The sequence below is a fragment of the Simochromis diagramma genome, unplaced genomic scaffold, assembly GCF_900408965.1.
Source record: "Simochromis diagramma unplaced genomic scaffold, fSimDia1.1 OVJJ01000302.1, whole genome shotgun sequence".
NCBI classification, from domain to species: Eukaryota; Metazoa; Chordata; class Actinopteri; order Cichliformes; family Cichlidae; genus Simochromis; species Simochromis diagramma.
In genome coordinates, this window is record NW_024386792.1 from 693,518 (window position 1) to 720,861 (window position 27,344).

The 27,344-nt window shown below is 40.5% G+C and overlaps 1 protein-coding gene across 3 annotated transcripts in view; it reads right to left on the reverse strand.

Annotated features, from left to right (window-relative positions):
- LOC120728643 (protein sidekick-1-like) overlaps positions 1-27,344 on the reverse strand; it is a 282,587-nt gene that overhangs the window by 83,976 nt on the left and 171,267 nt on the right. For 2 of the 3 annotated variants that reach the window (XM_040023681.1, XM_040023680.1), the window contains 5 exons: positions 21,069-21,095; positions 12,412-12,514; positions 9,051-9,226; positions 4,885-4,968; positions 647-841 (listed from right to left, as the gene is read on the reverse strand). In XM_040023681.1, the coding sequence (XP_039879615.1) occupies positions 647-841; positions 4,885-4,968; positions 9,051-9,226; positions 12,412-12,514; positions 21,069-21,095 (585 nt within the window). The remainder of the gene's footprint in view (positions 1-646; positions 842-4,884; positions 4,969-9,050; positions 9,227-12,411; positions 12,515-21,068; positions 21,096-27,344) is intronic. The other variant, XM_040023682.1, reaches the window with a different exon arrangement.

Here is a 27,344-nt window from a genome sequence, read left to right on the forward strand (position 1 = left end):
CAGGATTCAAAACCTATTAAGCTTTCCCTTATTTATTCTGATATATATTATTGTCATAGTTGTATATGGACAAACTGTAATATATCAAACCTGTGAGCTAAAAGCTCAGCATTCATACTGCTTTGCATACTTAGTTTCCAGCATTTTGTTTCTAGTCTTGACCTGTGATATGTCAGTGAGAGAACATATCCCTGGTATGGTAATCTTAGCCCCACCGCTCTGGCTGTGAGAACAGCAGCCGCATCCACATGGTGTTCAAACCTTGTGTTTACAAGTCAATCACAAGAAAGCTGGCAAGGGAAGAGAGCAAAAACAGGTTGTTTCAGACAGAGGATGAACTGAGGGGCTAAAAGGAAGGCTCAATCGTCTATTGTCTTTTCGGGGAACCCAAGAATGGTAACAATTTTACCTTGAGTTTCATGAAGCTCGATTGATTCCCCCCAAAAAATAATCTAGAAACGAAACAATGCTGAATTCCAGCGCTAGTAGTGGAGGTAGAAAAAGTCAAAGAAAGTGACAATAAAAAAGAAAAAGCTGGTACAGAAGTGAAGTGATACAAGAGTGAATAGAGAGTCAAAATTCAAGGCTGACGTAGGTTTGTCTATTCATGCTTCCATTCTTGTGTGTATGCATCAGAGAAACTCACTGGAGACAAAGAGCTGTGTCTGTGCTTGAGCCTCTCCAGCAGGGTTGCGAGCAAAGCACTGGAATATTCCTCCGTCTCCCGGCTGCACCCTGCGCACAGTCAGCCCGTTTGCTGCGCTGACCTTGTAGCGAGGATTGGCCAGTTTGGAAAGAGGCACCGTGTCCTTATACCACTCAATCCTGGGCTGAGGCACACCTACATATATGAACGCACATGGCACACAAAAGCACAGTGTAAGAACATTTTTCAGTTTTCTTAATAAGCAGCTAGCTGACCTCGCTGCTGAGCAAACCACTCCAACTCCCACTAAAACACACACACACACTCATTTCAACAATCTTTCTTCTCTTTTATCCAATCTCTCTCTCTATAAATATGCATGTGGGCATAATGACCGCTAATAATATATTGATTGGACGGTGTGGGTGGTAGGGTAAGGGTGGCAGAAGGGTCCAGAAAACACTCTGAATAAAAGATGTGGGCAGCACAACGAAGAGCTACACTATCAGCACCCACCTGTCTGACAGACATGCCAAATATGACAGGCAGGGGGCTCATGCAATTACTCTGTCTCAAACCCTTCACACCAGTGTGTGTGTGTGTGTGTGTTTGTGGCTGTTAGAGCGAGCGATGAATTCCACACCGTTTCTCACTCTGTTGGTGTCAAGCTTTCACAGACACGCGTGACGTATTTTTCACCCCCTCCTCGTCTCGCTCACTCTGTCACCGTGCGCTCTTTTCTCCTTCCCTCATCTCTCCCCTTAGCTTCCATCCCTCTCTCCATAGCCTGAGGCCCCTGCTATTTAATTACACTGCCACTGTATCAGATTACTGAGGAGGAACATAAACTCACTCAGTGTGTGTGTATGTGTGTGTGAGAGAGAGAGAGAGAGAGAGAGAGCGAGAGAGGGAGCGAGAGAGAGAAAGGGGAGGGTGTTGCAGTTTTTAGAGCTGTATCTAGCCCGGCTCATATAAGTGTTTTCATGTAATCCATTTAAAGACAAGAGTCATGAACAAGTGCAATTTTCAGGCTCGGTGTCAGCATACCAGCGTGCGCTCACAATGCCAAAAGTAAAGTGTCATTGTTCATGAAGCCTTCAAACTAACGCACGCACATATCCAATGATGCCAAACCCCTGCTAGCAGAGTCACCTTGACACAACTGCAACAGCAAACAGCAGGACAAGAGCTGCAAATCTCAACATTTGACTTGTAAAGTTGACATAGAAGAAATGAATGGGATGGCACAGTGCTCCCCCTGTGGCTGCATTGGTTCTCACCGTGTGGTCTGGTGGCCTCCCACAGTCTGGAGACTTACACGTTACAGTAACTGGTGATAGTAAAGTGAATGTGTGTGGATGGTTATCTGCAGTGTTGCATGTAATGCATTCCCGAGCAACGCAGTGCTTTTTATAGTTCAATGGAATGTGCGAGACAGTTTTAGTGAAGTTACATTTTTCAGTAGTGCAGTGTCGTAACAAGTTACTGTACTAAACTCACTAATTTTATACAGTTACAACCATGTTGTTGCTTATATTCTTCAGTTACTGACAAGAGAGGTGCATGGAAAGAAAAACAAACAAACAAACATGCCTTTTTCTTACTCCACTTGTGCTACAATCGACTGACTTTGGTTCATGTGCAGGGAGGAGGAAAATGGTAAAGCAGAGTACAACATGTGAGGAGTGGAGATATGGACATTGCTTTTATCTTTAATCCATGAAAGGACAAGAACACAATGGCAAAGTGCAACCTGCACCCAGGAGTGGTAACACAACTTCAGCTCTTTGCAAACATCTGCACAGACAGCATGCTAACACAAAGCTAGTGAAGAACCGAGAGTGATGTTAATGCTGAGTGTCTGGCAGCCCAGCAGCCAGAACCTGAACTTCAACAGGTAAAAAACACAATGATGAGCAGTCAAGCTGGCAGCTTTGTAGCCTTGATGTCTATTCACACCTGTTTCTACAGTACAATTACTGTGGTGATCACTTTGAAGTCTCTCCGAGCTGGTTTTTCAAATTTGCATTGTGTTGCCAGTTTTCTGCTCATACATAAACACTAAAAGAACACTATTTTTTTTACAAGATAAGATGTACAAGGTCCTAAACCCTAAGGTTATTATTGTTAATTGAGTAACAGTGCATTTCACATGTAAAGGAGCAATGCAAAAGTAATATAATGAGTAGTCTAACAAATTACTTTCTCCAGCAAATAATTAAGTAACATACTGCATTACTTTAACAAAAGGAAAGAAGAACATCGAATAATTACTTTATTCAGTAACAATCCCAACACTGGTTATGTGCCTGTGGTTGCTTAAATAGCAAAAAGCAATTATTAGTCTGTAAACAGAATTAAAAACAGTCCAAAATGTGAAGTAACACAAAGTGCAAACTAACACTAATCAAAAACACCAAACGCTAGCATTATAGTAAAACCTAAAAGAAACCCCAAAGACACTGAATAGAAATATAACGTACTAAAAGAAAACTCCACAACAACACATGACGTAGAACCATCACATCCTCTCTCTCGCTTAGTGTCCGTCACCCAAAGTTAAAGAAGCAGTTAAGGTGAGACACTAAGTGCTAAACATGTTTTGCTCAGTCTCATTTTGAGTCTTTTTTCAGAGAAAACGATGTTTATGCAAATTAATACATTACTAATAATATAATATCTAATTTTGACATTTAAACGTCACATTTAGGAAAACCTGTAATACTGACATAACATGTGGACAAAAGTATTGGGTCACACCTCTTAATCTTTGAATTCAGGTATTTTTAGTCTCGTTGCCACAGGTGTATGAAATCAAGCACTCAGCCATGCAGTCTCCATTTACAATCAGTTATGAAAGAATTGGTCGTTCTAAAGAGCTTAAAAACTTTGAGCATGTGATGGCTGCCACTGGTTAAACAAGTCAGTTAGGGAAATTTCCTTCCTCCTAGATTCTCCAACTCTAAGCAGTATTATTGCAATGTGGAGGCGCTCAGGAGCCACAGCAATTCAGCCATGGCGGGGTCACCGAGTGCTGAGGTGGGTAAAGGCTCCAACACTCTGCTGACTCAATCACTGCAATGCCCCAAACTTCCTCTGACATTAACATCAGCACAAAAACTGTGTGCTGGGAGCTTCATGCATTTCCATGACCGAGCAGCCATACAGTGTGCACCGAACAGTTCCTCCTGTCTATATCCTGAAGCTTTTTATGAGGTATTTGTTCTTAGTCTTTATTTATTCATAGCTTTATTTATACGACAGTTTATTCCTACAAATATAGTGGAATTTGACAATTATTAGCTGTCTGGTGGGAGTATTTTCTGGTTTATGAAGTCATAAAAAGAGATTTTTAAAATCCCTTTGGTAAAAAACTCTTTGACTCTCATATATCAACAAAATGAAACAACAACTTGGTTTATCCAGTGTTCAGATTTGTGGTCTGGAAAATTATGCAAATACACACATATTTAGAGACATAATGCATTATTAGCATATCCAAACATAACATTTCAGAAAGTAACACAACTATTGAGCTGGGGAAGTTTGATGGAACCAAGTTAAACATTAGTGAGTTAAAGAATAATTAAAAAGCCGACGTGTGAGTATGCATCAGCTCTACGACTCATGTGGTGGCACGCACAAGCAGCCTGTGAGACTCAGCACACTTTAAGTGGCTGCTGGATCATTGAATGCATGTGGAATAGCCTCCCCTGACACTTTTCAGGAATTTAGAAACTTTATGAAAATAATTTTCATTGTTTGTTTTATTTCATTTTCACACAGCAGTAAAGGGGCAGGGGAGGTTTGATGAAGTGTGAATCTAGACAATAACTGAGACAATACTGAGTGTTGACTAACAAGACTGAGACTAACGCTATTATCGTTTTAAGGAGAGTGCCTAATGGAAGTGTTACATGTTCCATGTAATAATCTGAGTCACACCAGTGAGAATGCTGGTCTTCATCTTCTCATTTCACACTTCAGTTTAAAATTCCACTATTTATTTCCTGTCTGTTTCTACTGCGCGTTGTTGTATTTTATCGACAAAGCAAGCCTTCCCTCGCAGACAGCTGGACGTCAGCTTCAAAGAAACAAAGTGACACCTAGCTTTTTGACCCAACTTCCATCATGGTTATTATAAACAGGTATAAAAATTACCCCCCCGCCAAAAATAAGGCTTATGACAAACTTAGATTCTACAACTTTATACATACAACTATTTATCTCATGCGTACCTGCAGCCAGGCATGGGATCTCCGCATTCCTGTCGAGCTCTCCAAAGATCTTACTTTTTGGCTGAGCGGTCAGAGAGGGCGGTTCTGCAAAGAAAAAAAAATTGTAATAACACCAAGTCATAAAACAGCTACTAACAAGCTCTCAATTTAGGCAAATAAATAAATAAAAGGCTGAAAATGAAAATGTAACAGACAAATTTACAGTTTGCCCACTCCAAGTATTTATTCCTTAATAGAGGAGACTTGTAATGGAGCACCGCAGAATAGAAATGGTTCCCCTCTTGGCACTGAGTAACTTAAGTGCCAGTGGAAGGCAGGATTTTGTGTCTATATGCTCTGTGAAATGGCTTCCATACACAGCCACAAAAAAAAAACACATTCGGGGAAGGTCCCAAGGGGCACAATCCTCCTCTTTTTTTCTTAAACAGCTCCATTTTGCTGCCAATGACTGCTCCATCCAAACATCTTCACCAACACTGCTCTAAGTGCTGACAGCAGTGGTGAGAATAAACAAAAACCTTGAATGTAAATATATGCTTGCATATATATAATATTGTAATACATTTTACTTGCTATAAAAGAAGTTACCTACTGCTGCACAGACTCCATTTCTCATTTTTTAAGCACTTGTTAATATTTACAAAGAGATGACAGCTGAGTCTGTGAGTCCACACAATGGTAGCAATTGTTCACCAGAGAATGACTGAGGAAAATGAAATGTCCAGTGTATGACTTAAATAATAAATGTGTATTTTGGCTTTTGCAACAATATACCTCTTATTGAAAAAGGAGAATTTTAATAAAAGTTTCATTTGTGTGCTTTTCCCCCCGATAGGTTTAAGGTAATAACATGCAAACAATAAGGTTTTTAAAACTCTGCTGTCCCTCTACGACTATTGAAAATCCCCTTTTTATCCCACATTATTTTCTTTTCTTTGCATCGTATTTCCGTGGACTGCATATTCACTTATTGCCATCACTACCACGCAGGAGTGCTGTAAACGTCAGGACTTTCCATCACGTGACACAAGTCCCGTTTTTGTTTTTTTACTTGATCTTTCAGTTGGCACATGGTTACGTTTAGTCACCAGAACTACTTTTTTATAACAGAAAAAGATCACAGATCATGTTAAAGACCTTTTCACAACATTCACCATATTTTTGAACCCATGCGTCATCCTATTTTCTTTGTTACCACACCTAAAAAGAGAACATTTGATTTCACTGCATCTAATTCGGATGTTGCAGAGCCTTTATTGAGAGCACGCTGCATAAAAGCGCGCTGCTGAATGGAAGCTGGCGAGTTAAAATGCAGTCCCAACCTGGAGTACATGTGTGGCTGAAAGCGAGACCACCCTCACATCTAAACAGCAGACTGAAGAGAAAACACAAAGTTCTTTTTAGTTCTTCCAGGCAACTTTTAAACCCACATATGTGCATCACCTATCTTTACTGTGTACTGTGCAATTTTGCCTGATTTTTGACAAAAGAAAGAGGAAAGCGTGCAGTGAAGAGCGAACGGGAAAACAAGAGATGAATAACAGCCATATGGTGTGACGCTGATAACATAGCTGCATTATTCTCCTTCAGTCAGGTGAGTGCAAGAACCTAGATGCCAAAACACAACAAAACACATTTAAGAGTGTTTGGGTGGCTGGTTTTAGGGATTTGAGCTTTTGTGGATTCCCTGATGTCTGCCTGCAAAACAAAGACAGAAAACAACAGCAGATATATTGTTTTTTGCACCGCAAGTCGTTTGTACAGTATACAACACAAGGATGCAGTATCATACATATTCCGATTAGAGGATCGGGGCAGAAAAGAAATGAAATTGAATAATGAATGCCTTTGAGGCTGTCTCTTTCTTTCAAATAGACACATACACTATTCTGTTTAGGAATCCCTTTTATTGCATCAAGGTCTGTTGAGCCCATAGCAGAAAAAGAGGATCAGTACCAATGTATTCGTCAGTCACTTCTTTTCTGATACATATGAATGCATGCAGGCTTTTTCCCTGCCAGGCAGGCCTTAATGGTCCTGCCGGCCTAATGAGGAAAGATAACTTAGAAAAAGGAGTTTTTGGGGGGAAGACAAAGAAAAAGGATTATGAGGGGGCACAGAACGAGAATAAGTAGGGTATAAATATTCAGGCAGGTCTTCTGAATATTCTGTGGGCGTAGGTAGTCGGTGCTCTCTGCTTAGGTGCTCTTTCGCACAGACAGTAACAGCAGAGTAAAAAGATGCTAAGAAACTAGAGGAGAGAAGTTTCGGCTCATCAATCACATGCTCCCTGTTCGCGTGTATGTTGTTTTCTATTACACGCACACACGCAGAAGACAGGAGTGGCTTGCTACAAGAGTGCTCTTGTTTGAGTGCTTTCAGCGTCCTCTTATTGATTCGTGACTCCAGGGAGAGGGGCTAATTGAGCTGCCGGGCAAACAGGCATATGTGACCACTGTGCCATTTTGTGAATGTGTGTAAGCATGAAGTGCACACATGCATGTTTTTGTGAGAACACGTGGGTGAGTTTGTGTGTACATGAATCCAACAGCTGTTTGTGACTACAATGGACAATTTAATGGTGAATGTGGACAACAGATTCAGCTCGAGCAGTGCTGTAGCTGACAGTCACTGCCTCGGGTGCTCACAGTCCAGCTTCCAGGAGTGAAGTAAGAATAAATGGAGGAATAAACAGTGCCCGGAGCAACAAATGTACTAGGAAAGACAAGAGCGAGGCTAAAGCAGAAATTAATCACATGTTGAGGGCATTAGTGGACCTACCCAGGACAATCATGGATAATTTTGTTAGGCAGTGTGTGTACTTGTATTACTCATGTTATGAGGACATAAATGTCTTTACACAATAACACTGTGGGGACTCGCCTCCCTTTTTGAGGCAAAAGTCCCCTAAACATAGAGTTAGGCCTAAATATTCAGTTATTTAAGTTGTACTTTCAATATAATAAATAAGAGCTTAAGGTTCAATCTTCAGTTCAAGGGGCTGAACAAAAACATTGCGTTAACTGTGGAGAAACTACAGCAACTGAACTACACAAATTAACACATTCATAAATAAAATGAACATTTTCAACACTTTGTGGAGAATCTTTCACAGACAATGACTGTCTGGCGTGTGGAACTCATGGATATCAGCGAACAATGGGCATCCTTTGTGATGATTATCCTGGCCTCTGCTGCATCCCTCTCTTCAGTGTTGTTTGTTCTCCCTGCCATTAGTCTTCTATCAGCAAAGTGAAATGCAGCTCACGTGAGCTGAAATCAGGTGACCGACTTAGTGCAAAATAATTTGCTTCCTGACCTAAAAACAAATAACGCTGGTTTGCTTTTACAGTATGCTGTGCCTCACTTTTCAAAGCACCGTCTAATACATATGAATGTAATCTCTACACAGTTCATCAGACTTCTAACATGTCTCAGTGACACTGGGAACATGCGTTCATGTGCATCACACAGATAATTTCACATGCTTCAAATTACAAAGTGGAAATTATTCTTCACCATGGAAAGGATTCTGTGATCATCCACCACAGGCATCGTCTGTGGATGTCCGGTCATTTTACTTCAACAGTGTGTTTCTTTCTTCTAGGAATATACCGGACTGTTTGTGAAAATTTGGAAAGTCCTGCTGTTTCTGCTCTTTTGGATGGGTTTATTTTCTTTTTATGAATGGCCTGTCTCACTTACATTTCGAATTCATTATGGGTTCACAGAAAAAGCTTCCAAATGCAAATGAAAATCTCCTTACTAATATGACAAAATAATGTATTTCCATGAAGCATCTTTTGAGTCTAATTACACTTAAGCCCCTGAAAATAGGGGACTGTGTATAAAATGGTCATTATCCCTCAACAGTTAATGCAGTATTTCAGTTCAATCCTTGGAATTAAAGCTGAGTTTTCACACTAAATCAAATTTGTCAAATTCATCGACTGCAACCTGAATATGTCATTTATAAACAGCTTTAAAAAAAGTCAAACATATATGGAACTAATGGCACAATCAACTCAACCCAACTTGTTTTTCGATTTAGGATAAGTGACGAGGATATGAATGTAAGTCAGTGTAATGTCATTTGAAGTGAAATGATGGAAATCTGAATGCGAGTGTGTCTGTGGGTGACTAAGTGACTGCTTTTTTCTTCTTACCCATTACAGTGAGGTGCGCTTTTGTCTCCACGGGTTTGGCAGTGCTGTTGCTAAACGACGCTTCACAAACATATAAGCCCGTGTCAGAAGAGGTGGGGGCAGGAATAATGAGCCGTTGCCCACTGGAAAGCCGACGCCCATCACGCTTCCACGACACCAGAAGGCGGTCCACTGGTCTGAGAGGAGAAGAGAAAGGAGGAGAGGAGAGGAGAAAAAGAATGAGCAGAACTGGGTGGCAGAAGGCAATTACAACATATTAAATCCATCAGTTTATTTGTCAATGAGGCAGGAAATGAATGATGACAGTCTATATCAGAGCAGTCAGCTCTACTCAGCATGAAGGAGCTTCAGTCAGTTACTCTAAATGTTGGGAAAGGAAATGGGTTTTCGTGTAAAATGAAATTTTGTTTTGGATAAACAACACGGAAAAAAAAAACATTCTTTTGTGCATGTGCATTTATGCAAGACAGCAATGTAGCAGCATATTCTCAAGTCATAATAGTGCAGCTCATTTTTTCCCTTTTTCCAACAATATATTTCTTATCTTGTGCAGTGAACATGGACCCGATTTAGCATGACAACAGCTACTAATGTAATCAGTATCTGGAACTGTTCTTAAAATGCATTTTGCGAAGGACCGCTCAAAAGCTCAGGTAGGAGACAGGAAGCTATGAATTTCAACCAAAATGTAGTGATGCGAATATAAACACAAATACTCATTAACAAAATCAGATGAAAAACCATAGCTGCATTTGAACAACAAGATAGATGATGTTAGTGTCCAGTTTCTTCACTGTAACATTCACAATTAGTACATTTTAAAAGTAGTACAGCAGGAATCATGACACAAACAACAGGAGCAGAAATTAAAGAGACAACAACGACAACAAAACGATTCATAAGCAAAGCTGGGTGTAAAATACATCTGCAGAATACTTTATATTAGAGATCATTAGCATTACAATGTTAGTATTAATGTTTATTGGATTTTTCCAACATTTCTTTGCCTTTTTTATTCTACTAGCAGTCATACTGTTGGTAGCAGTAGATGACACTAACAAAGAACTTTATTAACAAGTCACAAAGCAAATGAAAAGAAGGCCAGTAAGTCAACCATGTTTGCATTCAATGCCTGGATGAATTTGAGACACAGTCTGAAGAGGTTAACGAACCAGAGGTTAACCAGAAGAATTTGTAGTATAGAGCAGCGGTCCCCAACCTTTTTTGCGCCACGGACCGGTTTATGCCCAACAATATTTTCATGGACCGGCCTTTAAGGTGTCGCGGATAAATACAACAAAATAAAACTAGTACCGGTACCGAAAAAAAGATTTATTCATAACACACGTGAAAAGACCCAGGAAAACCGAGTTAACGATCAAAACGATAACAAAATAACGCTGAAAACCGATAAAAACCCTGAAAACCAGACATTTCACACCTGAGCCTCTACTCTCGCGGCCCGGTACCAAACGACTCACGGACCGGTACCCGTCCGAGGCCCGGGGGTTGAGGACCGCTGGTATAGAGAACAAATGTAGTGCTCGATCGACATATTTCGGCTCACAGCCTTCATCAGGGTCATCATGCATAATGGCTGCATCCCTTCAGACGACTTTTTTCTCCAAGCACCTTGGAAGTAAGTGAAGTTGTGCCAAAAACCTTTATTTGGTTTGAATTTGAGGTACACAAATCTCTTCTGCCATATGCAGTGATAGACTGTTTTGGACAGAAATCCACACATTTGGTCGATGACATGGTCATATAAAACTCGTAGTAAAGTTTTTCTGGTGGAATCTGATATTTTAGATGCCGTCCAAGTGTAAATAAAACACAACGAGCACTTTTTGTCAATCACATTCCAAATGTGAAGTGAAGACAAACTTGAATTTAAAGGCACCTAACCAGCAGATATGGAAAACATTTGAATATTTGCAGACTCGGTGGTTTCTGTCCCTTATAAAGAGTGAAAAGCAGATTTTAAAACTCTTCCTATTAGGTCTGCTGGGACTGGGCTTCCAATCAGCTTCTAATCATTTCAGCACTTTAGCAGGACAGCGCTATAACTCACTGATGATTAATGGAGGTGGATAGCCAATGCTTTTAGAATTTAGCACTACTTTAGATTTTATTGCTCAAACTCCTATTTCTCCCAGATATTGTATAGTATAGTTTCTCTCTTTCAGTTGTTTCCTGGGTACAAGACTATCTCTCTGGTGTGAGAATTTCAGTGGGTACATCTCTGATAGCAGAAATAGTCACTAGGCTTTCTCTACGTTTTCAGAGCAGGCAATAAAACAAAACAAAGAAAACAAAAACCTCAAAACAAACTTATTAGTGTTGAATTAAATATCACTTTTCTAATAGCTTATTAGACTGAGATGGTTCCTCTGCTGTTTTGTAAAAGCTACTGTAGCTACATTCCAGGTATCCATTATGTGTAATAGTCACTTGATTTTTTTATACCTTGAGTGCTACCCAGTGGTCAAGTGCCGGTCAAGTGCAGCAGAAAAACATTTAAAGGGGCTCTCACAAAACAGAGCAGCCAGCCTAGGTCAGACTTAATAACAAAATCTGACAAAACCCTTGTACAAACAGAACAAAAGTAGGGAAAAAATATCACCTGTTGAGTCCAGAAAACTCATCATTCTGACTGGCTGTGCTCTTATCTGGTCATTATAGCCTCAGTGGCACTTTTCTTTTTTTCCTATCAATGTTGGACTCATAGGAAAACCTGCTTCTGAGTGAATATAACAGAAGATTATAATATAAGCATAAAAATACATTCTCATCACATATTCCAGGAGGAAAGTATGACTACCTAGATTCACTTAATAATTCTTTAAGCAATTTAAACTAACTGAATTGATGCTGTGTACTTAAAGAACTGACATAAATCAGATAAAATGTATGGAGAAAATCGCTTTACTTTTCCTGATCAATTTGTTCAACATTTACAGAACAGCCAGTATGTAGACGTTTTTGTGTAAATGTTTACTGGGCCTGCGATGTATTCCATGCCTATGAGTTCAGTGTTTGTATTGTAATACCTACTCTGAACTTCTTAAATATTGTCCCTGACAAATATTACCCATAATACAATACAATAAAAAAAAAAGAAACTAATCAAAACTAAACTAAAATAATGGCTAGGATAATCAGTCGTTCAGGTAATTATTGTAAGCTGTGTGAGCTGGGTGACCCAATGTGAGTAATTTAAGTGAGGGAACATTTGCTGAGCTACAAGTTTCCGAGGTGTCCTCTAAGTGACCTGGAAGAAAACAGTTTAGCAAAAGAAACCGTTCACCCTCTGCAGGCATGTTTGTATGTGCACCTCTGTATGCATGTATAAGGAGTTTACCTAGCATTAGCAATGCACTCCAGTATAGCTTCATTTCCAGCCACCACTGTTGTGTCTTTTGGACCAATCACGATAGCCGGAACCACTGGTTCTGACTCGGGATCTGCAACAGAAAGAGAAAAAAAAAAACGAGAGGCGGGTTAGCTCATAAACCGTAGACAGCAGCATGATCTCAAACACAGATCTCAATGGTTTTCCACATACGCACTCCGCTACACTCTGACACTGTCCACTCAGTGTCGTACTATACCCAACTTTGTGTAGCAAACATGACTACACAAAGCTAATCAGCACAGTTTCCACAGTTTTAGTTCACATGATTGTGAAAACTAAGCACAGCCCACGATTCAGTAGTTTGCAGAACCACCAAGTAATAACTTTGTGTATGAGATTGTCAGTCTCTCACGTTACTCTGGAGGAATTTTCTGTGCCTGGCATCATTGTCCTGTTTGACGCAATTTTGTCCAAATTCAATGCAATTTTGTTTACATTCTGTTAAAAAGCATAGTGTACACTGGCTGAATGAAGCGATACAGTGAAAGCACAGATGCTGCATCGTTTGGATGAGCAGAAAAAGTGACTGCATCATACCCACTGCGCAACATCTCCAACTGGACAGTGTCTGCTCATAATGAAGACAGTAACAGAGATTGAACGAATGGCAGTGAAATTTGAGGTGTGAGAATATAGATGTGACTGAGAAAAGACTAAAAGTTCTGATAATACTTTCTTTCGGTTTCTAAACAACTGTGTCCTCTTATCTCAAACATATTTTCAGTCATACACACACAGTGTAACTCGCTCTTATAAACAACAGCATTCTTTCTGTCTGAACCACACTATCCAGTATATAATGATGTATTGGAGATAGCATGGCAATGTGTCTGAGTTACAATTATACTTCTCAGAAAAAAGAAGTACACTAGTGTGAGTATATGAAGAATGATTTATTGCCCAAATGGTATGTGGGAGACTGTGGTGTACGTGCAAGATTATGATTTTGTGTGTGTGCGAGAAAGTATGATTTATGGCCTGAATGGCCTCTCATAAGAAGAGAATGCCTTAGAATTGTTATCAGTTTGAAAAGTATAACATTTGTTCAGAATATAGCAAAAAAAACCCAGACAAACAGAAAAATTTATGTCAGTGTTTTAAAGATTTTGTGAAGCCTATACGTTACTGTTATGGCTCTGTAAGAGTGTGTGTGTATGTGTGTGTGTGAACTTCCCTTGGTTCCCAGTGCATCGACTATATAACTGATGAATATGTAGATTTTCAAAAGGGTGGGGGGTGGGTAGTAGAGTGTAAATTAACAGACTAGTTCTGATAGGGGTTGGTTGGGGTAGAAGGAAAGGAGGGGGGTCATAGAGGGGAGGTGAGAAGCAGCTTTGATCTTCCCTTTGAAGGGAACGAGGAAAAGGTGGTAATTGACTCTCTGCTCTTTATTCCCCCCTCTCATTCTCCCTCTTCTCCTTTTTTTTTTTAAATCAGAGAGAAAGCGCTGAAAAGTCATATCCCGCTGTCACACGGACCTGTAATAAGACATGCAGTGGGAAGACAGGCGAGCGATGGCACAAACAGATACACACACACACACAGATACACACACACACTTGAGCGCCTTGACACCAACACTCAGTGAGTGGAGGCTGAGTCATTAATGTAGAAGATAAGTAAAGTGACACCAAAAGAAAGGTAGAATAGACAGATGGAAGCAATCGCAGAGGTCTCTATCACTCTTACTTTCTTCATTGAACACATTGAAAGGTCTGGGCTCAGAAAAAAGAAGATGGCTTAACAGGAGTGGGTGGAAGACGCAAAGAGGCTGAGCAACGATGGGCAGGCCGACGTAGAAGCAAATGGAACAAGGGTATAGTGTCCATTAGCTGTCCAGTGTAGGAAGATGGGGTCAGAGAGGGAGTAGTAACCATCAGCGGACCTTAACAGCAGCAACAAGGCCACAAGTAATGAATGGAAGGGGATGTGAACCCAACCTATTAACCTAGCCTGTGCGTCTGGGGGGAGCAGACCGACAAATCAGGACAGCAAGAACACTGGCATGGCAAGGGAGACAAAAACAAAAAACAAAAAGGGCTTTGAGGAGGGAGACCGGGTATATATGCAGATGGGGGAAAAGTGAGGGGGGACTGCAGATGGTCTTTTCCTTCCTGGAGTGACAGACACGATGGAAGAAATAGAGGGGGAAGCAAAATGCCATACGGTTGTGTGATCCTCGCTCTTCTCTTCTCTGTGTCAGCGTGTCTAACATGCTCTTTCTCTGGGGAAATCTCTTATCATTTCATCTCGTCTGGATCTCTTGTTCCCCACCGCCTATCCTCCCTCCCTTATTCCCTATCATCCTCTTATCTTTGCCTTTTAGTTGTTTAAACTGGGATTATTAAATTAATCTTCTTCAACTTAAACAAGGACAGATATTCAAACTGGCAGAGCGCATTATTATACATGCGCATGCAAGCTGTGGCAGCTAAAAGGCTTGCTCTAAAGATTCAACAAAGAGAGTCCAGAAAGTTTAATCTAACTCTATTGGATTCCTCATTTAGCAAATGAGAAACACCATGTGGCAGAGGCAGGGAAAGCAGGAGTGATGGAGGGAGGGCTCGCAGGACGGGTTGCTGCAGAATGGAGCAATATCAGAACAACAACTTGGGGCTAAAAAGCTTCATTATAGAAAGAGGAATGATAAAAAAGAAGAGCTGTTGAAGCAAAAAAACGAAAGAGAAGCGGTGACAGAGAGGGAAAAAAAAACATAAATCTTGTGAGCTTCCTCCAAGTGTATGTGCACATGGTTCTGGGTATAATTTAGCACCAAAGAGGCATTGCAATGTTACAATGCTCTCGTCAGCGCAATCATTGCTGATTGACGGCAAAGTGCTGCTGAGGTGACACAGCTGTGCTAGGATTGGAAGTGTGTGTGTCAGATGGAAGCAGAAAAAAAATCCTAAATTAAATCAAGGATCGGAAAGATATATATATATATATATATATATATATATATATATATATATATATATATATATATATATATATATATATAAAGAGGGCTAGTAAAAGGATCGGTGCGGCTTTAGGGCAAAAAAAAAAGATAGCGACTGATAAATGGAGAATGAACGAGACAGAGGGAGAGAGAGATGAAAAGCTATTCTATCCTCAGATTACAATGTAATCCCTCTTTGAATGGATTCCCTCAGATTACAGCTTGTTCTTCTATTAAATCTGTCAGTCACTGCAAACTCCCTACAGTGTCAGTGCGTCAGCCGGGGTATATATATGTGTGTGTGTGTGTGTGTGTGTGTGTGTGTGTGTGTGTGTGTGTGTGTGTGTGTGTGTTTGCGCGTATTTGTGAGCATGATCTTTCTATGACTGGAGATCTGTACGCTTTAAGCCTTTCAGACAAATCTCTGCAGAGACCTCGAGTGCAGGGAGGGATTGGTTGAGGACTGAGCACACACATCTCTCTTTACGTACACACACATGCAAAAATCCACACAGGAGGAGGCTGGTATTAGCTGGCTGTGTATTAATAGAGTTGTCAGATACGTGTCTGCATGGTTCACAGCCAACTAACACATATCACACTGTGAGTACACACACAAGTGAGGCAAAAAAGTTTGAGAAAAAATAGTGCGATGTCGAAAGAGGAAGCACGAATTTGGAGGGAGAAATGAAATGGAGGGACAGTGGAAATGAGAGGTTAAAAAAATAAAGAGCTTTTAAAATATTTTGTAGGATACACAGAGAGGAGAAGGTGATCATTTGCTGATCTCCCTGGGGAATGCTGCGTGTGTGTGTGAGAGTGGGGTGAGTGTTTGTGCGTGTCACTGCGCTCATTAATGCTGCATGCTGACAGCTAAGTGTCATCATCTGACTACACTCGCCTTAGAATGCCAATAGAAAACCACAAGCCAAGACATGCCACACACACGCACGCACACTGTGCCACACCACACCAAGAGCTGGAGATCCAAGCCCCAAGGGGAGACAGACAAAGGATGGGATGCAGTGAGAGGACAGAGAAAGATGCCCGATTTTAAATATTCATCTCTTCCTTCAGCTGCCAAAGCTTCTATCTATCTTTGTCATCACTCCGTGCAAGTGATGAAAGCAGGAGATGGAAAGATGGGAGAGAAATGGAGGAGGTAGGTGAGGAAACAGGAAACACACAGCAGTAATGGTGAGGCAGGAGCAGGAGTTAGGCTCTGGGGAGTACTCAATAACTATTTGATTAATTTTTAGTATTTTTTTAGCAGCTTGACAAAACCAAATATGACATAATGAGGTAACATTTCATCATCTCTATAGTGAAATAAGCGTGTGTGCAACGGCTTCACGCCTGCAAACTTTTTTGAGCACACCGGGGGAAAAGAAAGATCAATTTTTTTTTCACCCATTAAAATTATTAACCTTTGATAAAATGTTAATTGCACACACACACACACCTGCAAACAGTTACAACACTAAAAAGACAACGTGCACAAATGGAATTATACAAGTATGTGCTGATGAAGAAACAGTAGCAGGAGTTTAGCAGAGAAAATGTTGCCAAAATGAAGCAAAGCCAGCAAGTTACAGTGCTGTGAAAAAGTATTTGCCCCCTTCCTGACACATCTGTCACACTTATGTTTCAGATTATCAAACAATTTTTTTTTATTAGACAAAAAAACAAAAAGCTGTTTTTAAATTTCATTTATTAAAAGAAAAAAGCTATCCGACCCCACCTAGACCGGTATGAAAAAGTAATTGCCCCCCCATTGTTAAATCATGAATTTCATGATTAACCACATTTGTTAAAAAAAAGCCAAGTTCAATTTCACTAGTCACACCCAGGCCTGATTACTGCTAGACCTGCAGAATCAAGAAGGAACTTAAATAGAACCTGTCTGACAAAGTGAAGTACAAAGTCATTGGGAACTATCAGTCTAGAAACTGTTACAAAGTCATTTCTAAGGCTTAAGGGCTCCAGTGAACCACAGTGAGAGCCAATGGTGAACTAGTGTACCAATATAACTCCAAGAGCGCACCAACAACTCATCCAGGAGGTCACTAAAGAACTCAGAACATTTTGTGAAAAACTGCAGGCCTCACTTGTCTCAGTTTAGGTCAGAGTTCACGATTCAACAATAAGAAAGTGAGTGAGGAAAAACGACATCAACGGGAGACTCAAGAAGAAAACCACTGTGGACCAAAATAAACACAAAGGCTAATCTGACTTTTGCCAGAAAAAATTCTTGATGACCTTCAGGCTTTTGGTAAAATCTTCTGTGGACTGACGAGACAAACGCTAAACTTTTTCTGTCCCGTTACATCTGGTGTAAAACTAACACAACACTTACTAAAAAGATCAATCAAACATGTTGGTGGTAGTGTGATGGTCTGAGACTTTTGCTGCATTTCGTCACTCATCCAAGTGACTTCTTCAGTCTCAGCTGACGGCAGGTTTCCCCAACATTACAAACAGTACATTTGCACAATGACTGAAACCAGCCCACTGAATGAACAATGGGCTGTGAGGTCAGTTCGTTGATCATTAATATGCATACTGTCATGCCCATTGATCAACAATTACTTATCAAAGCCCACTGAACAAAGACCATTCTGACCATTGGTCAGACCATTGGTTCATGCCCTGATGCCCCCAGTACAATGACCCAAAACACTACAGCAAGTCCACACACAAATGGCTCAAAACCAAAATAAATGGTTTTAGAGTCGCCTAGTCAAAGTCTGGCTCTAAATCAGATTGAGACGAGTTTTTTTTAAAACCTCTCCAATGTGGCTGAATTAACATAAATTCTGCAAAAACCAAATTCCTGTGAAAGACCCATTGCCAGTTATCACAAACACTTCATGCGACGAAGGGTGGTGCAACCAAGTTATTAGGCTTGACGGGCAAATACTGATCCAGATAGGTTTGGATAGGTTTTTTCCTTTAAAAAATGAGAAAAATTAAAAATTCTTTAATGATCTATAATGCGTACATGTGACAAATGTTTAAAAAAAGACCCTTTTTGAAAATCGGGAAGCTGGCAAATACTTTTTCACAGCACTGTATAATCAAATCAGTGTACTTAAGAGCTCTGCTCACGATCAGCATTTCAAAAGTACCACTTTCACTCCTGCAAACACCTGCAGCGTGTGAGTCAACACTTTCCTCAGATTGGAAGTTACTGTCGTCACTACCACCTTCCCGCAGAGCTGAATGCGGCACCTCCTTGTGAGTCCTAGCACCCTGAAACCTTGACATCAAATATCAATGACGCAGTCTATACTCACATTAAAAATAAAACTCCACCCCATATGATCTGCCTCACTAAACTTCCATTAAACAATGCAAAGCCTTAGGAAAGCCATTTATAACTGTATATGCACCATAGTGATAATGTCAGGCAGTTGCAGCAAATTGGCAGAAGTGATTCAATTACAAATGTAGTGAAGCTAAAGTTGTAGTCCTTCTTCAGCCTTGTTATATATTTGAGAGTGGCACTAAAGATAGTGGTGGGGTGGATAAATAAGATAGATAACGCGTTACTAGAGGCTAACGGGTGTTTCTCCTAATTTTTGCCACGAATTTTGGAGGAATAAGTCCAAATTGTCATGATCCTGGGTCCTTTTGACCCAGCGTTTTGTGTTTTCTCTTCTTGCGATTTTGGTTCTGTTTGTTCTCTGTTTAGTGTTTACTCTGTTCTGCCCGTGTGTTCCTGTATCTAGTCCGCGTTTCTTAGTTTGTGTCCTTTCATGTGTAAGTTCCTGTTTTATTGTGAAGGTCTGCGTCTTATGTGAGTGTTTTCAGTTTGCCTCCCTAGTCTCGTCACGTTAATCACTCCCAGCTGTGTCCCCCACCTGTGTGTAATCTCCCTGTGTTCTCTGAGTGTATTTAAGTTGTGTCTTCTGTCATAGTAGTTGCTGGTTCGTCTGTGTTGTTTCCCCTCGGTCTCTCTGCATCTCTCCATGTGTAGTTCCCCGGACCTCCCTGCATCTTCGTTTCTGGTTTGTTTTGTTAGTTTTACCCAGTTTAGGTTCCAGTTTCATGTTCCCAGTGCCTTTGTTGTTTGTATTTCCTTCGTTAATAAATACTCACCTGCACCAGAGCTGCCGCGTCCTGGTCCTAAATAATTCCACACGGCTTGCCCCGGCAAACCGTGACACAAATGAAGATTGTTTTAAAAACCGCACATCATATTTCTGCAGTGGAAACTTTAAGGATAACGAGCCATATGTTGGGTTTGTATAAAAACAACAAAATGGCATTACATCCAACTGAAAATCAGAGCAGGCACCCTGTTACAGGCAGACTTTATAGGCCTCTGCTAAATGTAAACGTTTTACTAACAGAGCCTGAGAGAACTGGGTTTTAGTTCATTTATGATTTACTTTTTTTTTATGATTTTCTGGACTTCTTATTGAAGAAGAATTAGTTTTATATCACAATAAAAGAAAACTATCGTACTTAAACATAAGCTACTTGATTAAAACTTGGCTCTAACTAACATGGTGGTGGCAGATTTTATTTAAAATGTTAACATTATATTTTGTTGAATATTCAAGCATTTATATAAATTCAGCTATTACTAACATTTTACCACATTAAACAAAGTTGATTTCACCAGCTCTAATTTAAGAGAAAAATATTATTTCCTGAAACCTGAAAAAGTATATTTCAGGATAAAGGCACAAATTACTTCTATACCCCACCCTGCGTTTCTTATTAAATTGGAGCAGTGCTATACAGGCAGCTGCACTAGTTATTATTTTCTACGTATCATTTTTTCTTGACCTGTGCGGGGAGTCATTTGTCTTCAGCATCTCTGAATAGCCCATAAAACACGCACATAGATTCAGGGTTGGAAAAATGAAGTCGATCCATAAGTGCCCTTCACATAAAATCTGCATTTTATGTGAAGGCCACCAGATGGCGATAGCTATGGTTGCAAAAACACACAGTGCTGTAGAAGTCTATGAGAAAACGGCTTTCTGACTTGACCTCTGTAAACATTTTTCTGCTGAAGAGGTCTCACTAGTTTGGGGTCACATAGAATCAAAAAGGAACAATAAGTCTGTTTTGAAAATCTTGGTCATGCTACGCATCAAAATATGAAACAATAGCTTACTGGCTAACAAACTGTTATTCATAAAGTATTTAGCCAATGAATGTGTGGTCTTTTCGAGCCACAGCGGAGAGTTTCCTCTCAAGGCTGATATATGCTGCTCCTTTCAGCTTCCAAAGAATTGCAAAGGATCTTTTTAGATTCCCACGTCCATTTAACTGTTAGAAAGCTAATGCTAGCCCTGTGATAGCGCATATCTTAATTTGATTGTTGCGTATGTCATCACAGAATTGCAACATTTTTTTAGTGTTGGTAGCAGACAGAATGGTCAATCTCTATTAAAATTAACTGAGTTGATGACCTTGAAATTAAAAGATGTTGAGTTCTAAGTTTTGTAGCCATGAAGCAGAAAACAGTGAGATTTTAGTGGGGAAACATCCCTTACAGTTTGTTCTCATCACTTCAGCCAGTGTGGCTTCAGTGAGCAGCTCTTAGCTCTCAACTTCTGGAGAGAGCAAAGGATCAAGGCAACATTTGTCTCTGTTTAGACAGACAGAGCAAGGAAGATAATGCAAATGCAAATGGCTTCTTTACCTGTTGACCCGCGGTTTTTCTTGCCAACTGTCCGTCAGCCACAGAGAATGAGATGAAAAGAAGTTGGAGAAAAAGGGGGATAGGAAGTAAGAGAAATGGGAGACATATAATTTAGATTTCAAGTATTTACTTGGGGTGCAGCAAAAAAAAAGCAATTCACCAAATACACATTAAAAGAAGCAAAAGAAAATTCAAGCTTTCACAAGTCAGCAGAGTCTCAACGATTTGGAGGCATACTGGATAAAGAGGCTCAAGATGAGGGAGGAGAAAAAACACACAAAGGAGGAAAAACCATACACACAAAAGGCAAGAAACAGAGAAATGGATGACGAGGAGAAACAGACAGCAAGAAAGGGAAGGCTATGTTATCATGGAGTCCAGAGGAAGACAAGCTGTTTGCAGCCCATCCATCAACTGCCAGCTACCAAATTTTGTGTCTCTCATTCAGTCTTTTCTTCTCCCCCTCTATCTTTCGCCTTCTGCCTTTCTCCCTCTATTTGTCATAAGTCTGGATGTAGCAGGAGTGTAAGCTGTGAGAAAATGATGGAATTGACATTCTACTGGCAGAAAATCTACATTCACTATTCATCTATCAATACACTACCCCTTCACGCTTCTATTCAGCCGCTCAGCCACTCACTCAACTTTACAATACTGGGAGTGTGTGAGTGTGTGTGTGCGCAGTGAAAAATGTATGTCAGAGGCTTAATTTAGATTCTGATGCAAAGTTCGCTCAGCCTGTGCGATGGGTGAGCACACACACACACACACACACACACACACACACACACACACACACACACACACACACACACACACACACACACACAGTCTATAGCACAAGTGACAAAGAGTGAGCAAGCAGCTCATGAGGGGGAAAAAACGCTTCCTAAAACAAACTGAGGGAAAAACTTTAGAAGGATAAGCTGTTCAAAAGTTTTCAGCATTTCTTGTGGAAATAAAGATAAATCGGTGGTCGGCTATCGCCAGGTATTAAATGTCAAAACTTGTTCCTATGAACTGAAATGCGTCCATAAGACAAATTTGCTACTTTTTGGGCCTTTTTTAGTGGCACAATATCTTTTAAGACTGATGCTTGTTGTGATGACACTCTCCACCTCTTGTGACAGCTGTGTTCAGTATTGGAGAGGAGGCGTGCTTTGTCTGCAACACTGGAAACACCTGTGAGCTGTGTTGAGCGGCTCTCTTTTCACCAGCTAAATCACCATGGTAACTTATGCTCAACAGATAACCTGGTTGGGACTAGGTTATGTTTCGAGTTTTAATCCCTGGTTCAGAGTGAGATGCTTCGCTCGCGTTTCCTGAGACGGCTCGTAGTTGGCCACACCAAGGCGATTCCCATAGTCAAACACTCATCTCTGCTATCAAAGAACCAGGGACTATGTGAAGTAACCCAGTGTTTTGTCGAGCCAGCTAACACTGTGCCTGTGTTGAATTTCCTTCATGCTATACCCGTCTGCTTTGTGACATGAAATCAGGCGAAGGGCCACAGAGGACTAAGGAGGGCTGGATACTCAAGGCTAGAATTTATTTGGTACCACTTCCAGTCTGATCAGTATTTAATCACTGGTGAGTGACAAACAGTGCTGCAATCAGTGTTTGTGTGTGTATATATATATATATATATATATATATATATATATATATATATATATGTATATAATGTTAATTCATTTTAGCACAGCTGATAAATTCCATAACGTCTTCTAATCACGGAGCTGCTCGTATAAACTGATCACATGTGATGTTGCTGTGTTTGCACTTTGTGCTCTGCGGTCACAGCTGACTGTTCAAAACTGTGGGCGTACTTTACAGTGTAAAGTGTTATTAAAGCACCTGCTCTATCAGGAGTGTTCAATGCCTCACATCTCCGATGCTCATAGTTTACCAAAATAAAGATGTCTCAACTTTAGTCAAGGTAATGCTCAGGCTTTCACAAGTTTGTTGTGAAAAGGCTCAGTGGTACAAAATGCTAATAACAACAACAGATGATGTGGTCAGCTGTGACCTGCAGACCTAACCCTAACAGGCTGCTTTCCAGATTAGTGATCTAAATCACCGGCTGGTGACTAATCAATTCTGTGGAAAAAAGCACCACCATTCCCGAAAGATCCCTCAGACCTCAGTGTGCGGGCAGTAGGGAGGTCTAAAGTTTTACTAAAAGCATCTTATGTTTTCTGTTTTCCCTGATTATCACAAAGTATATGTGTAAATTATTATATGATGTCCTGCTGGAATAAAAACAAAAATTATTTTATGCACATCTACATATTAATTTAATGGAATAATAATTATAATCCATTAGAGCTTCCCAGACCTTAATGACAGAGCACCAGTGTTGGGACTAACGCGTTATTAAGTAACACGTTACAGTAACTACGTTATTATTGTGGTAACGAGCACGGTAACTAGTTATTATGCCAAAATCAGGAACGTGTTAGTCGTTACTGGGATTTAGATAGGCTCGTTATTCGTTACTTCGTGTGGTGGCTATCACGGAGCTTCCACAGATTCAGTAACATTAGCAAGTGGTGGAGGCCAGCAGGTGGAGGAGGGAAAGGGGAGGCAGGAGGAAGAGAGAGCCAAGGCGGCCGCCGGTCCGAGTGTGAACTGAACTTCAGGTAAGAAGTTATGACCTGCAGTCTATCTGGGTCAGATATGAACCAAGTTTAGGTGGAGTTTATTTTCGTTATTCTGACTTTCTCGCACTGCGTACTAGATAGCATGACGGAGTTTCTATACAGCTGGGTGGGTGCTATGATGTTACTGATGTTGAACTTTATTTTGTTCATAAGGTTAATTACTGCCAACTGTCCCGTAAAAAACAGAATCGTCTCGTATTCAGAGAATTTCGTATTGAGGTCAAAGGGAGCACGGTTTGTCCAGAACTTCAGCTACAATGAAAAAGACACAAAGCTGGAGCTGCACAGCTGCCTCTTCTCCTCTCATTCTCTCCCCTCTCTCTCCTGTTGCTACTTCAATCATGAAACTGATCAATGATCAGCTGATTGGCTTTTCTCTCTTGTTTGTTTATCGCTCACTTTGCGCCAGAAAGAGGAAACCAGAGGATGTCGCGGTAAACAACAGCAGCACGTTTAAGCTTGATCAGCTGTTGTTAGAATTTATTTAATATTAATTTCTAATATCAGCTGATGTTTGCTGGAGCCACAGCTGTAAAAGCTGCTGGTCATGATGTCGGTTTGGTTATCTGGTGAGAGGGAAACATGAAGATGAAACCAGGAGATGTCCTTACTGGATCAACAGAGCTGAACAGGTGATGGAGAAACAGGTTTACCTTTTAGGTGACATGAATGAGTTGAAGGGAAGTTATGAACTGTTTCTGAGAAACAAATAACACCAGGATCCTTTTTCTAGGTAGCTGACAGCTGGTAACTGTCCAGGGGCGGATCTAGCAAAGTTTTGCCAGGGGGGCCAGGTAGGCATTAACAGGGAAAGGGGGGCACAAAGAAACCAGCCCTGTATGCAGCTCATCTGCAGTCTGGTGTTACCTGCATCTTCCTATTCAGAAGGCAGAATTTCCGAGTTCTGAGCACAATCGAAAGCACCACGACTGCAGTTTTTGTGTTGGATGTAAAAAGCGCACATGACGCTGTGACGTAGGCTAGAATCATGGCGGCAGTCAACGACGGTCCAGGCGTGGGATTTCTCTCGTGGAAATATGCACATTATTTTTTTCTTTCTATTGGTAGGTGGCACAGTGCACTTGTGGCAAGTAAGCAAGCTAGAAGACTGGCAATCTGGCTGGGTATCCAGTTATGGAAGCAACACATTAACAAGAGAAGTCTGAGTAAAACCAAAGTTTACTTTGAAAGTAACGAGTAACTTGAAGTAACTGAGTTACTTTTGACAGAAGTAACTAGTAATGTAACTAAGTTACTAATTTAAAGTAACTTACCCAACACTGCAGAGCACAGATACTCTGTTAACATATGCAGTCTGTATTTTTTGCCAATTTTCCCCACGTCACTGCTTTGTTGGCAGCAGCTGTGTTGGTTTCAGTATGTGTGTAATCTCTTTATATTTTTTCTAATATTATAGTTTTATCTTCCTTTGTAAAATCAGACGCACTGCTGTCAGTAGACTAATTCATGTTTGTGGGTGGTCAGAAGCTTAATGCTACCTCTTTTACGTGAACGTGTTTGTAGCCAGATTGATAAACCATGGGTTTACTTATCGAGTTGATAACTATGTTTGTCTCACCGCTTAGCCTGATTGCCAGTGTGCCGGTGAGTGATGCCAGATAATGAAAAGATATCCTTGAGATGTTGAACTTTCTTCTTAGTGCACAGCTCTGATCAGTGCAGATGACATTTTTAGTACTAGCACTTTACTGTGCAGTCTAAACCTTCACGAGTAAAAGCCATTAAGTGTCTTTATCACATCACCTGTGCAACAGGCTTAACTATGTAGAAAAAATAAAGCTTAACCTGCTCGTATCCACTGCTAGTATATGCAAAAAAAACCCTACAGTACACTTGCTAGGATGATAATTTTTTTAAAGAACAAGCTAATGATAAATCAAAGTAGTGCTATTTGCCACATATCTGCAAATCTGGTCTTTGAGAAGTTATGCTACAGTCACATTAGGGGAAACGATGGTCGGAGACCACAGCACAACCAAAATTATTGCAACAGTGTGCATTGAACTTGCAAGCTTGTCGTCTTTGAAATGGCTGCTTGAAAAGCAGAGACCAGGTCTGTGACCACTTACAGTCAATAACTGACTTAAAAGTAAATTTGGTGCATCGAGACAGCAATAAAACAACAATAAGAAGGAGTCATTTTGCAATTAGTTTGTGACTAAATCGTGTCACGTTGGCAAATACATGCAAACTGCAAAAATCACGAATCCAGTGACACGTGTTGCAAGTCGGTTGCTATCTACATACACAGATATTCACGTTAAGTCCAGACAGGCGGTTGAGGGTGGTGCATGATTAAAATTTCAGTGCAATCACTGAGGAAACAATAATTTTTCCTACTCACAAGGAAGCTGCTATCCTGTTTTTACTCTAGTGTGAGCGAGGCATTAGCTACAGGCTGTGTGAGCAATCACCTCTCTCTGTAGTAGGACATCTGCAGGCATGTCTCAGTTAATGAAGGCTCTCTGTCTAAACAGAACTGAGCTTCATTAATGTGATTAGTAACGCCTGTATTTAACTAGTATACAGTGTCAAAATGGCTGCTTTGAAATGGATCTATCTATAAACTACATATGCCATAATACCAACAGAACTGAGTTCACCTATAAGCAGTTTTAAGCAAAGCTGAACATTTGTGAGGACATGGTTTAGTAATGCTGTTTTAGACAAATTGCAAGGTGTACGATTTAAATTGCACACAGAGCATATATCATGTTTTCAATCTCAAGAATTGTTTCTTGAGATTTGTATTGAACGGCAGTCCTTTTAAAACAGAAAGAAAAGGACAAAATGTTCTACACTATTCCTAACACACTCAAACATGGCTTTTTAAGTGGAGAACAGTTTGTGCTGTCAAGTAGCAGTATTACTAAATCTATTATTTTGGAGAGTCTAACGGGGTGACAGCACACACATGCGGGCTTGCACAAACATGGAACACACACACAAATGCAAACAGACACACAGACAAACAGGAACATGCAGGATTTGGTCTGAGGGCACACACTCCTGCATGTGAATTCAAATGATGTGTCATTCTGAGTCATCTTCAGTTTCCAACAGGAACACAGAAACAATGAGGACATCAGGGGACAACAGACGGAGAGGAAGACCAAAAGACTGTGTTTGTGTGTGTGCGCGTGTGTTCACGACACAACAAAGCATCTGACGTTCACAGCGCTGGATACACCGAACACTTTTTTTCCCCCCGCTGCTTTCCCAATCTCTCTTTCTGTTTCAGAACCCTGTGAAATGCCTTGGATCATTCATTGTCTTAATCAATGTGCATTGCACAACTGAGATAATTACTGTAGCACAGGTGGCTCCTGTCATTTTCTGCCTTTATATCCAACATCAGCATCATGGTTGATATTAATCTTATTAAAACAGTTTGAGGTCATGTGAAAATATTAGTTTGTGCCTAAGTACGCCTCGACCTTGGGGAGGATTTGTATTCATTAATTCACTGTTGTGTATTCGCCTGCCTGAAGGACCCATAAACAAGCGGAGGTCACCGTGTCCTCTGTGAGTGGTAGCAAATTGTGCACATGGATGCCGCTGCACATGAGGGTGTCTACAGTATGGGTTTGTG